The 12500-nt window shown below is 38.4% G+C and overlaps 1 protein-coding gene across 1 annotated transcript in view; it reads left to right on the plus strand.

Moving 5' to 3' along the window:
* Positions 1-12500, plus strand: part of LOC140926148 (uncharacterized) — a 44515-nt gene that overhangs the window by 24786 nt on the left and 7229 nt on the right. The window contains exon 3 of the mRNA XM_073375936.1: positions 4938-5387. Within this exon, the coding sequence (XP_073232037.1) occupies positions 4938-5387 (450 nt within the window). The remainder of the gene's footprint in view (positions 1-4937; positions 5388-12500) is intronic.

Genomic DNA, 12500 nt, shown 5'->3' on the forward strand with positions numbered 1-12500 from the left:
TTTGATGTTTACACTCACGTGGATAACAGAGAAACTGAGCTAGAGCTAGTTTCTGAGAACAAAAGAGAAGAATTTTGTAGGAAGAAAAACATGAAAATTCAAAGCGGCTGTGAGACAATGAGAAATGCTAGTGGCCAGCAAGGTGAAACTGAGCGGCAGTGAAAAATAAAAGCGAACATCAACACAGGAGACAATTGGGTAAGAATTCCTCCATAAAAATAATGTGCAACTAGGAAGTTTGACGTTTATCCTTCAAAACAGCGTTGTAGTTGTGCAAAACAACGGCAAAGAAGGACGAAAAGCGTGCTGCACGTGCAAATTTTGTTGTTTTGCTAATTAGAAAAAAAAGTGTGCTGCACGTGCAATTTGTTTTTTTGCTAATTAGATCTATTGATGCCATTTCCATTGGCCTCCCCGTTTAGCATTAGACGATTTAATTTTTTTTGTTTACAAGTTTTATTAACAAGAGCTTCGCTTTTAGCCCTGGTTAAATCTATATATTATCGAGTGATGCAAACTTTTAATACCCTGCGAACAGAGTCTCCTTCGATCTTCCCAGATAAGTCGGGAAGAGGAAGGAACCTCTGCCGACATCCTCGACAATTCATATTGAGCATGCTCCAAATTTCAAATTTTTCTGCGACGTCAATCAAACCGTTACCGTAGCATCCACTGTGTTTGTCAGCAAAAGTAAATGTTAGCGGGAACGTACCGGTTCGTTTTCACCCTTCCGTAGCTGTGTTTTCTCTGGCTTTGGAAGCTCTATAGGAACAATTTCACCTTTGGAATCTAAACTTGCCATGTTTCAGTATAAAGAAGATAAAAAAATGTTAGAGCTAAGGTAAAACTTACGGTGCTTTTCAAAAACAAAGCATCTAACCTTGAAACACAAAACACACAAAACGGATCGAGATCCACCAATCACAAATCACGAACGACGACCTTTTGTTTCCTAAGAGGTTCGCTAAGATGCATAAAAATCGAGAAAGCGAAGAAAGCGCCGCTTCTTCAGATTTTGATTGATGTCGTAGAAAAACACAAAATCCAAAGACGTTTTTGGCATCGCAAGTCGGGTGTTATCCACAAACAGCTGTAAAAGCATCGATCATTTAAATGCAAGATGGATTCTGTAGCTTCATGATCGTATTTTGAATTAATGTTATAGCAAACAAGAATAAGCATAGATACTGTTTCTTAAATATTTTTATTCAAAACCCATTTGTTTATCCTTCCAAAAACTTCGCGTAACATTTCTTACTAGATTGTGGATCCGTTCACGCAAGTAAAATCGGCTAAGTATATAGTTAAATCCAAAACAAAATCCATCTCCAATCTGGGTACATTTTCCAATTTTCTAAAACTGAACGTTCAATCTATAATTTTCTCAAAATTCCCGCATGAAATTGAAGCGGCAGCTATTTGTTTTGCTATGTAGCGTGGGCGCAGAAAGAGTCTGCAAAATTCCAGAATATGCGTGCGTGCACAGATAAAACTGGTTTATCCGGCGGTTTATCCAGTATAAAACTTGTCTGACTCATCCAAAAAGCTGGATGTTCGGCAGATCAAAGGAACTTAAAGATGTCCGCAGAGTCGCTTCCTCTTTCCCGACTTATCTAGGAAAGATCTAAGCGGCTCTGCTAGCAGGGTAAACTTTTAGATGCACTCTATCGAAGATACTTGATTTGAGATACTGTATATGTATTTTTAACATTCTGCTTTCTTTAAGCCAGTATGCTGAATTATGTCGGTATTGACACTGCACTTGACCTTCTGCGCGGCGGTTTTCACTTATTCCATTTATACGTTAAAATTAAAAAAAAAACAATAGGAGACTTAAATATTCATTAGATACTACATTATAGAACATTATATGACATTATATTCATCTTCATTGAAAAAAATGCATATTTGGGCACATTAATGGAGTTTGTGTTACCCGCGGTTGCGTGACGGTTTCAACGTTTTATGCAAAAACATCGAAAATGAACTGCGCGTTTACCTCTCTCGGCGCGTTGCTTTATAACGGCCCAAGCTGGATTTTTTATAAGTTGTACTACAGCAGTAGGGCTTTTCTGAGGTATAATAGTTCTTCTAAAATTCTACGTCGCAAGTAGTGATTTTTTCCTTCAAAGTTTTCCAAAATTTCATTGTTTATGAAAGTGCTGAATATAAGAATCTTCGGGCGTTGTTTAACCTAGTAAAAAATTCATTATCTTGCAATATTTTTACCAAATAGTATTGTAACTGTGATGCCTTACTTACCTGCCAAAGATGAACTTGTTTCCTTGAACCGTCTTTCTTCCCGAGGGCTTTGAAATTGGAATCATTCAAAGGTTTTTGACCGGCGTCACTATATGGCGTGGGGCAGCATTTCACTTTTTGCCGGTTTTCTCGAAAAAGAAAATTCTTTGGAAACTTTGATTGTGATTTTCGAAAATGTTTCACCAGAGGGTTTTTTCTGACTGAATATGAAGGATTTCGAAATTTCGGTTTTGACGGCAAATTCTCGATTTTTACAGACAGCCGCTCTTAAACGAGTAGTTATTTAAGGACTTGCCACAATTATTAAAGATCATGACTTTTGTTTTGTCCAGATTAACAGTTCGTTCAGTTTTCTCACAGTAGGATTCCAACTTGTTGAGTAGTGTCTGTAGGCCATTTGCTGACCGCGAAAAGATCACTAAGTCATCCGTATATAATAAACAGTTTATAGGTCTTTCAGAATCATCAAGCAGAGTATCAGTTGAGCTTGATGAATTTAGAAATTCGGGTAGATCACTTAGATAGAGATTAAAAAGGGTGGGTGATGACATACAGCCTTGCTTAACTCCAGTGTAACACGGAAAAGCTTCGGTCATTTTGGTGAGGATTTGACTGCTGATTTACCTTTTGAGTACATGGACATTACTATTTCTAAAAAACGCCCTTTAATTCCTTCTTTTCTGAGTTTGAATAATTTTTGCCTGGGTATGCGATCAAAGCTTTTCTAAAATCTACGAAACACGAGAAAAGCAAGTTTCTGCGTTTTTGTGGTCTAGATTTAACAAACTTATCTATGAGTGTTTTTAAGGTGAAGATGCTATCTACTGTACCGTGCTTTTTTGTAAAGCCGCCTTGGTTGCTTTTAGAATTCCTCTTTTGGTCATGTAATCATACAATCGATCATTGAGGATGGATGTGAAGAGTTTATCTAATGCAGAGAGCAACGTGATGCCTCGGTAGTTTTCAGCTTTTGATCGATCATCCTTTTTATGTATAGGTATTTTTTATGTATAGGTAGTACGAAGGTCTGGACCCGCCACTGCTCAATAATAATGATCAGTGCGAAATATTCCTCGTAATAAACGGCAGAGTTACACTCCGAGGCCCCCAAGTGTTAAACTCAAAAACAAAAACGGGGTTGCTCCTGTGATTTGAACTTCACAAGGTACCCGAAGACTAGATGTCAGATTCAGATTTTATATTTTGTGCACTATTTCAAGAGGTTTACTACCAAAATTACATTACATTTCAAAAGCAAGAAAAAATAAAACAACAAATTACACAAATCATCAAAGGTGAAATGTGCGCAGTGACCAAAGGAGCTTACTAACCTTTCGAGTTGGTCACTGCCACGCGTAACTAACTGGCGTAGACATTTACATAAAAACTACAACTAAAGTATAACGGAGAAAGGAAAAATGAAAAGTGCATAAGGTCTTACTTACAATTTTATACAAAAACATTGGAAATGATTATTGATAGTGAGGGCAGAGAAATAAAATTACTCATTGGGTATTTAAAAGGTACAGTTTGTATTGCTTATAGAAGTTATAAGGGAGTTTTTTTTTAATTTAGAGGGAATGTTTTCCCAGATTTTGGATCCAACAAAAGCAAAAGTGGCACCTCCATAATTTACATTACATATTCTGTTTAGTTTTAATCTTATGTAACCTGGTCTTACAAGCACTTCTCCAGCTTGTAATACCATAAGTTAAATATGGATAAATGTTGGAGAAATACAACTGCCTTAAAGTATGAAGATCTACATAATATCTTTATTTATTAATGATAACTACATTTTTGTTAAATCTGGGGTCCCCAGTGTAAATTTTGATCAATTTATACACCTAGATATTTTATTTGACTTTTACATTCAATATTATGTATACATGTATGTATGTTTCCATTTAATCTTGAAGATAAGATTACCATATAGTTTGCCTTAGCAGGATTAAAAGATTGCTTGTTTGTGATGCAATACTTAAAAACTACTGATTTCAATTCTTCATTCATGACTAGTGTTTCAAAATGTTGTAATAATTGACCAATTATTCAAACTTTCGTATTTTTAACATCTTGACTCGATAGTTCAGTTTATTTAGTCTATTTATTTTGTCTGTAATGAGCAAGATGTCTGACGCTGAAGGTTAGCGACTGAAGCGACCATCCCACGTCTACACGTGGCTTTATAAATCAACAGTGTTTGTTGGTGTGCGCTTCCAGTTGGACTCCTTCTCCTCTTCAACCAAGCTTCGATATTTTTATTATTTTTTTACAAATTTAAATTCAATTAGTTCTTTGTTTCCGATCTGAGTTTGTTTCCGAATTTGTTTCGGATCTGAGAAACATTAAGTGTTACTTTACCATCGCCCACAAACAAACCTTGTCGCGTATTCTTTCGGTTTTATCCATCTTATCCACCACTATTACAGTGTAAATGCACCACATTATTCCCACTTACTTGAACATACAAGTAAACATTACACAGTGCTTTTGTAAAGCGTCACTTCCATTCCCCGGCTCCTAACCTGTTTTGTTTGTTTGTTTGTTTGTTTTCCTTCTTGTCGTTTTCTTATAAACAAATGTGCCTCCCAAGTTTCCCTTTGACCAACTCAACTCCTTAGTCCAAAGTGGACTTATGATGTGTTCTAATTTACTATATATACTATACGTAGGTTGCGCATTGTGTATGGGGCAGGCAGTGGATAAAGAACTTCTTTCTTTAATTGAGCAAGACGTCAAAGAGCTCATAAAGAAGTATACAGAGAATGAGGCTGAACTTGCGGACATTCAAGTATCACTTGAATCGCAGTTAAACGAGCAAGCTGAAATGCAAACCGCTGTTGCTTCGCTGCAAGAACAACAAGAGGAACATGATGAGAGGTTTAAGGCAATACAGCGATGGCGAGAAGAGCAGATGAGGGAGACCAAAGAAATACTAAAACTACTCACAGTGTTTGCTGAGAAAACCCTCAAACAAACTTCAGACCTAGAGATCAGAGTTGAGGAGGTGGCAAACGATCTTGCTGTAGTAAAAAGAAGCCTTTCTGAGTCAAATCTAGAAGACAGAGTAAAACAGCTAGAGCAAAATGTCAAAGAACAGGGTGCAAAAGAAGGAGGACAAGGTAAGAGCATAAATTCTGAATTCAATTTTTTTGTGTCTTTACCGGTTAGTCTCGAAGCATTTTTCTTTTCATATGTGTAATGGTTGTCAGAGCCGTAGCCAGCGGGGTGGCAAGGGGGGAAGCTGCCCCTCCCTGGACCTGTTGAGCAAGACAAATCAAGTCTGCTTATGGCTTTTGTCTTCTTTAGACTCAGTTATTTTGATTATAGTGACTTGCAATTGTTTGCCATTTTCATATTCGAGGTCGATTTTTCGGAGACATCTCTCATGTCAAGTGCTGAAAATAGGCGTTTCGGAGCCTCCAAATTTGAAAACCCAAGAATCCCCTACAAGGCGCTTGCCTTCGGCACTCGCGATAATGCCCCACCCCGTTACAAAAGACCTAGCTACGGCCCTGGTCATGTTATTGAATCAGGTTTTTCGGCAGAAACGATTTAATAGAATTCTATCATTTTTTGGCAACCTTAATTATTTTCTTTGTAGGTATAAAAATGTATGAGATATCGGTATATATTTACAATTTTAAAAAAATGTAAATAACTTCGAAATATCACGACAGACATTTCCCTCACTTCAGCAAATTAGCCTCAGAGCTCTATATTTTTATATCTCCAAGTTTGAAGTCAATCGTGACCATACAACTCGCTGCACAAATGCTGGTAAAACTTAACCTTAAAATGCTACCCACATTTGTGAAAAATGACGTACAAATAGTGGAAGAGCTCCGATAGATTATCTCCTATCTGAAAGGGTAATCTTACCCAAAGCTTTACTGTAAGAAATTAAGTAATCAGAAACCTTTTAGCTGCGGCGCTGGCACCGACGTCTGGAACCGAGTTTACTTGATCGCTCCAGTTTAATAGTTAAGAAATTTGGCCGAGTGAGACTGAGTACCAATTTTCCTTCAAAACAAATATGGCGAAGAATGCAAACATGGAAGGACGATGAGTTTTTACTCGGTTTTAAGTTTTCCCGCGTCCAAACATCAAGAAAAGGTTTTATGAACTGTTTTTATGGAATTTTTGGACATCAGGAGGCGTGATGTATGAACAGTTCATGGGTGACTTCACTTATAGTGATTCGGCATCTCGGCAAGTTCAGTTATATATAAGACCAGCCTGCTCCATCTCTTATATTTTTCCACCTACAGTGGTATTAAGAACTCTCTTCATTATCCTTAACATATGCTACGAGCTCACTATATTAGCCAGCTATATTAGTATGAGTCTTGCAGCAGTCATATGGGAATGTTCATTAAACCAATTTCCCACTTCGCTGTTGCTAAGTTTGTTTGTACACCGGGAGCCACAACAAATATTTATGAGTAGTCATGTTTCGGCAAAGATAAGCCTCGTTGGTGCCTAGTCAGTGCCTAGCAAGTGCCTAGTCTATGACGTCACCTCGGAAAGAAGTGCGTTCCTCCATACTAATTAAGTGCCGTGTCACTGCCTTCCTGCATATTAATTATGTGCCTAGTCAGTGTCTAGCTGGCTGGGTAAAAATACCTTCCTCCATATTAACTAAGTGCCTTCCTCCATAAATAATAAAGTGGATAGGTTTACTAATGAGCATCTCTCTAGTACAATAGGCACAATAGGCTTTCCTCGGCTTGCCCGTTAAGTAACTTGAGCCCGGTTTTCGGACCGTCTATTAAAAGGAAAATAGGATTAAGAGAACCGATCACGTAGCAACGCGAGAAACGGCTTTCTATATCTTATTTAGCGCTAAAACTCAGATATATAAACAAACCACAGACAGAAAGTGGAGTTGAAAAGTCTTTATTTCAATTTAGTTAACGTCTTCTTATTCAGCGCTGAAACTCGGATGTATAAACAAAACACACGCGCATATACACAAAGTGGAGCTGAAAACTCTCTATTTCAATTCTGACTATTACAGAACCGTTTTGTCCTTTCTATCTCGAGGAAATGAAAAACTATCAAAGTGTCAGCGTTTCACGCGCCGTTAGTCAGGTAATTATGTGAGTTCGCGAGCCCGGCGTTGAATACAAATTAGCTCTGCAGTAAAAACCCCAAGGGAGCATCTTGACGTATTATTAATATATAGATTTAGCCAGGGCTACAAGCGAAGTTCCAATTAACAAATTTATAATTTAAATCAAAAAATAAACTTTTAATCCACAAATCATTTAACTTAAGGGCACATTCATGTGACTTTTGAGGGAAAGGTTAAGTTATTTTAGAGTGAAACATCTTACATCGAATTGATAACCTTATATGTACACCCAAAAAATAGCATACATCTTCGATCACATTCAAGATCACAGTAGATTAGGCCTCGAAAACAAATTCTTGGAAAACAAATCACGCCGAATTTTTTTGCGTTCGACAGGTTTGCTTTACAAATTCTTGCCAACAAATCTGGGGGTGTTTACACCAACCTTTTATAATTTTTATACATCATATTTGAGGTGAAACAGTACTATTTATCATACAGACCTCGGACAGAATGCAGTATTTCACAATTTTTCAAGACAAATTGCACTCAGTCAATATTCAGGACGATCAATCGTAAAGCGAAACCGTTCAAAAATTTCCAAAATCACCCATATGGCCAGCCGGTTCTCGTTTCTATAGTGCGAGCTGTCAGTGTGGTCGAGTGTTTGAATGAACTTAAATAGAGTTAAGCTTCAACATAATAGCGAATTTATTATTATTATTTTTTTTGTTATTTAATGGTTTCAGTTATAACGATGTGTAATCTTATAAAGCGTTTGATACGCGCGACATTTTTGAGTACTCCTGCAAGCGATGTTCATGAACGATGAAAACAAACGGCACAGCCAAGCGATTAAAATTGCAAGAGAGACTACTAACAATCAAAAAAAGAAATATAATTCGGTGAAACATTTACAGAGATAACAATTTTCATTCATGAAGACAAGTATTAAAGTGTCTCTAAAAATCCTGAGTCTCGGCGTGAAGCTTTATAAGCCGGCTTCCCGGCGCGGGTGTTTACTGTTTTTCAAGGTGAACTCCTCGAAGCAAGAAAATCGCTCAAAGTTTTCTTTCTACAGCCAAATTTATAACTAAATATTCTTCGCAACGTTTTCTTTCTATCTGTGGTGAGCAAATATATCTGAAGGCTTTTTAAAGTTCTGTAAGCTTATATCAAACCGTTTAAACCTGATACTAGGTCAGATCATTGACTCAAACTACGGCTACAAACGTGCATAAACTTGCCGCATAAACTGTCAGCGTGAATGTCCAAGACTTCATGAAATTAGATATAAAAAAAACAAACATCAAATACAATAGTTACTCAGGCCTACCGTTCGAGATTCAGTTTCTGAAAGCTATCAAGGAAGGCCACAGTTGCTTGAGACTTTTAAACCCTCTTACGCATTAAGCAAGGTGAAAAAAGAAAACGATGCCATCCGAAATCGAATTACCAAATTTTGACAAGCGACGCGTTCCTCAACCAAAAACCCAGTAAGCAAACCAGGCATGAATAACAGAAGACTCTTGATAGCAGCTGTATTTCATTTTGTACATCCAGAAGAAAAAGACGGTTAAAAACATCACAAGTTGACACAAAACTCTTCAGCTTCAGCTGTCAAAGTAAACAATTTTCAAGATGGTGCATAATTTTTTCGCATGAAACTCACCTGTCAAATTTTGACCAATCAGAGTATAAAAATTGGACGTAGAGCGTGACAAACGCGTGACCATGGTAAGATAAGGTCTTCCCCTCCTGTACTTTTAAAAAAAACTGGCTGAATTTTAGCTTCCAAAGTCCGTTTGAAATCAAAATCCTAATAGTGCGGGGCCATAGTGACATAAACACAACATATTTGATATGAATCCTTGGAAAAAATAAACTTGAGCCTGCGATCATTTCAAACTGGCAATTTGTCAGCGGATAACTTCAAAAAAATACTCGACCTCGAGGGGTCGACACTTGAGCCCGCGCTACGGTCAGGTGATACTGGTCAGCGGATGCCCTGTTTTGACAGCTGTCAATTGATCACAACATTGATGTGCAATTAGTTTTCTCTTGGGCTCCCAAACTAGCTAAAAGTGTGAGAGTAAACATTGGTTGTCCTGTGGTGCGGACGGACGGTCGGTCGGCGGTCGGTGTACGGTCACGTGATTACCAAATTTCTGGGATGGGTAGATTTACTACGCTATGGGGCTCCGCCCACGCGCGCGAAGCGCGCACGTGGAGCTCCGCTATTAAGAGCGGATGTCAGTAAATATCGACCAGAGGTCTACAAAAGTAAAAAATCGAAAATTCTCAAAAAAATTCACAAAGTAGCACTAGGTAAGCTATTAACATAAATGTAATTTTTACTTCCATCCGATAATTATTTTCCACGTACGGGGGGGTTATTGGTTTCGCGGCTCGCGGACCGGGTTTTCCAGGCCCGAGACCATGTGTCACAAAAAAATCGTTTTAAAATTCAAATCCATTGTAATGCAAACAACAAATAACTTATTCAGAAGAGTACATAATTGCACACATTTTACCTGGTGATTTACTCAGTTTGAACGAAAGTGTAATATTTTGGAGATTTTTCATTATTTTCAATATTTTGAACGTTTTCGTTCAATGAAAAAATGGCAAATTTCGAAGCCCAAAATCGTCGACTGGTACCTCGATTTCAGTAACGAGTCTTATACTACGTTAAAGAGCGTTATCTCTTCTTTTAAAATCTGTTTTCAAAACTATGGGTAACTTAAAAGAAAATTTTTAAAGCCAAAAGATACCAGTGGTCCTTTTCTGAAAATTGAGCTTTCCAGACTCAGCGGGCCGATGCTAAAAACTCAGAAAAATGCAATAAGAAATCAGTTTGAGCAACAGTGGTTCAACGTTATCAGCTATCAGAAACCAACACGTGTTTATCGAGCGATCTGATAAAATTTAAAGCCGTTTTCCAACAAGAAAAGCAGAGTTTAGCCATCTTCTGCTACCAAACGCACGAGTCACGTAAGGTTGTCAAAGGGCAAAGCACAAAAATAAACTTCAAAAAGCACAGCGTGTCTGCGTCCAGGAATTAGACTTTAGCGGACAGAACAATGCCTACGAGTGTGTTTCATACCTTAGCATGGGTTTCCTAGAAAATGGAAATAAAAAACATCAAGGACAGCATCGGCAAGAGCATCTTCGGCTGCTCTCAAACGACGGAGATTGCGTTACTTTTCACAGATTGACTGCTTACCACCTGTTTTTGGGCTCGCATTTCGAAGGAACGCTTGCCTCGAGACGGGCGTTACGAAATACATCAAATGTATGACGAGGCATTGAACTGAATTTATCGGAAATATGCCACCACCACCAACAACACGAGATTTTTTCGGGTATTTGTCGTTTTTTATACGAAAAGTTCGGGTAAGCAGATTCACGCAAAAACCATTTGGCTTAAAAAATGTGTTTGAAAGCCCACCCTGGATTTGAAGCAAAAAGTATTTCCTCGAAATAAGCTTAAAAAAATACCCAATTCACGTGGTGAAAAAATGGATGATTATGGAATGATTATGGAATTCTTGCCTAACCTGAGGGTTTTCTCAATTTCCCGTGATGTAGGATTAGGGGTAGTAAAAAAAGCCCATAACCTGCTCCTGTCGTTGTGAATTTCCTCAAGATCAAAAATTTCAGTAAGAATCGAAAAAAACAGCTTAAAGGAGGTGCACACACCTTGACCTAGCCAGGGAAAAGGGGCTTCTTATTGAAGTTAGACCTGTTACTATCCCCCGCGCAACCACAGGAACAAGTCCAGCCATTTGGGCCCGGGGGTGGGGAGTACTTTGAAGCGGTCCTGTCGAGGACTTTCGGGGGTAGGAGGCGGGGCAAATCTAAAATAACTTCTCTTTGTTTTTGTGAAGTACGCCATTTCTCGCACGGTTGACAAGGTGACGGCGGACTCCGTAGTTGTGGAAAGGCCCTTTTGAAACATGTCCCGGCAACATGCAGGGAATCACGAAATTGACGTCAACACCTTGAATCAATTCCATGAACAGGAAGAGGCGATAAGTCCCATCTTAAAAGATGCTTGATGTCTAGACGTGAATAGTCTGTATGCAGTCATTTTTCATTTTGTATATCGGGACCGTTTGACAGCGCACGAGTGAACCGGAGCGCAGTAACGAGCCCTAACCCCACCCCATTGCCCTTGCGGTCAATAAATCATCGCGTTTTTCATTTTTTTTTATACGTGTTCGAGAACCTCCAAAGGGAATATTGAGGGTCTTTGTACAGTTTCAGTTTATTTTACCGACAAAAAAGAACAAAACAAAGCAAAAGACAAGTATACAGAAATACGCAGAAGCAATGTGGGGAGGAAGCCCAAAAAGAAACCATAAGGCATAGGTCAAGGCCGCTTTTCGTTCGTTTAGCGTCGAATAGGTTTCCTGGTTTTGGGTAGGTCGGTCGGTGGGGTGAAAAAAAATCACAGGAAATCTGAGAACAGGAGGCCTGAAACACCAGCATCATTGCCGTGGAGCCTGAAAACAACAAGACATGCTTACCAAATCGACACAAACTCAATATGGCGGAAAGTGTGATGGTCAATTTCATAAAAAAAAGGCCCAAAAAGGGTAAAAAGCAAAAAGGATACACTACCGAACGTTTTATGCCTGGAAATGCTGTTATAATGCTCATTTTTTAAATTAAAAGAATTAATTTAAGTCCAAAACAAAATAAACCTTGTCTTTTCTTTTTCTTGCTTTTTTAAAAAAATGCCAATGGACGACACTAAACGAAGAAAAAGTTAATATAGGTATTAAGCTCCCTTAAAGTATAAAAGTATAAGTTTACAAGGACAGGATCGAACGTATACTGAGTAACTAAATGATCAAAATTTGATCAAAATTAAATGAAAGGCTAAGAGTCTAAGCGCTGTCTGATAACGAAACGGTAAACAAGAAGTGCTGCCTGTCATTTAATAGAGACGTGGAATTCTGGGTGGTCCAAATGCTGAACTCCTGCGAAAACCGCAAGAGAGGAACGCTCAGGGTTAAGGAGACTAAACAGGGGCGTAGCTACTTGTACGCACGGTTCGTACGTGCGTACCCGAAAACGTTGAGGAGAAAAAATAGACTGAAATAAACATAACTAAAAAAATCGGTTTCCAGAGAAGCGACGACATTAATTA

Source organism: Porites lutea, chromosome 2 (assembly GCF_958299795.1).
Source record: "Porites lutea chromosome 2, jaPorLute2.1, whole genome shotgun sequence".
Classification (NCBI taxonomy): domain Eukaryota; kingdom Metazoa; phylum Cnidaria; class Anthozoa; order Scleractinia; family Poritidae; genus Porites; species Porites lutea.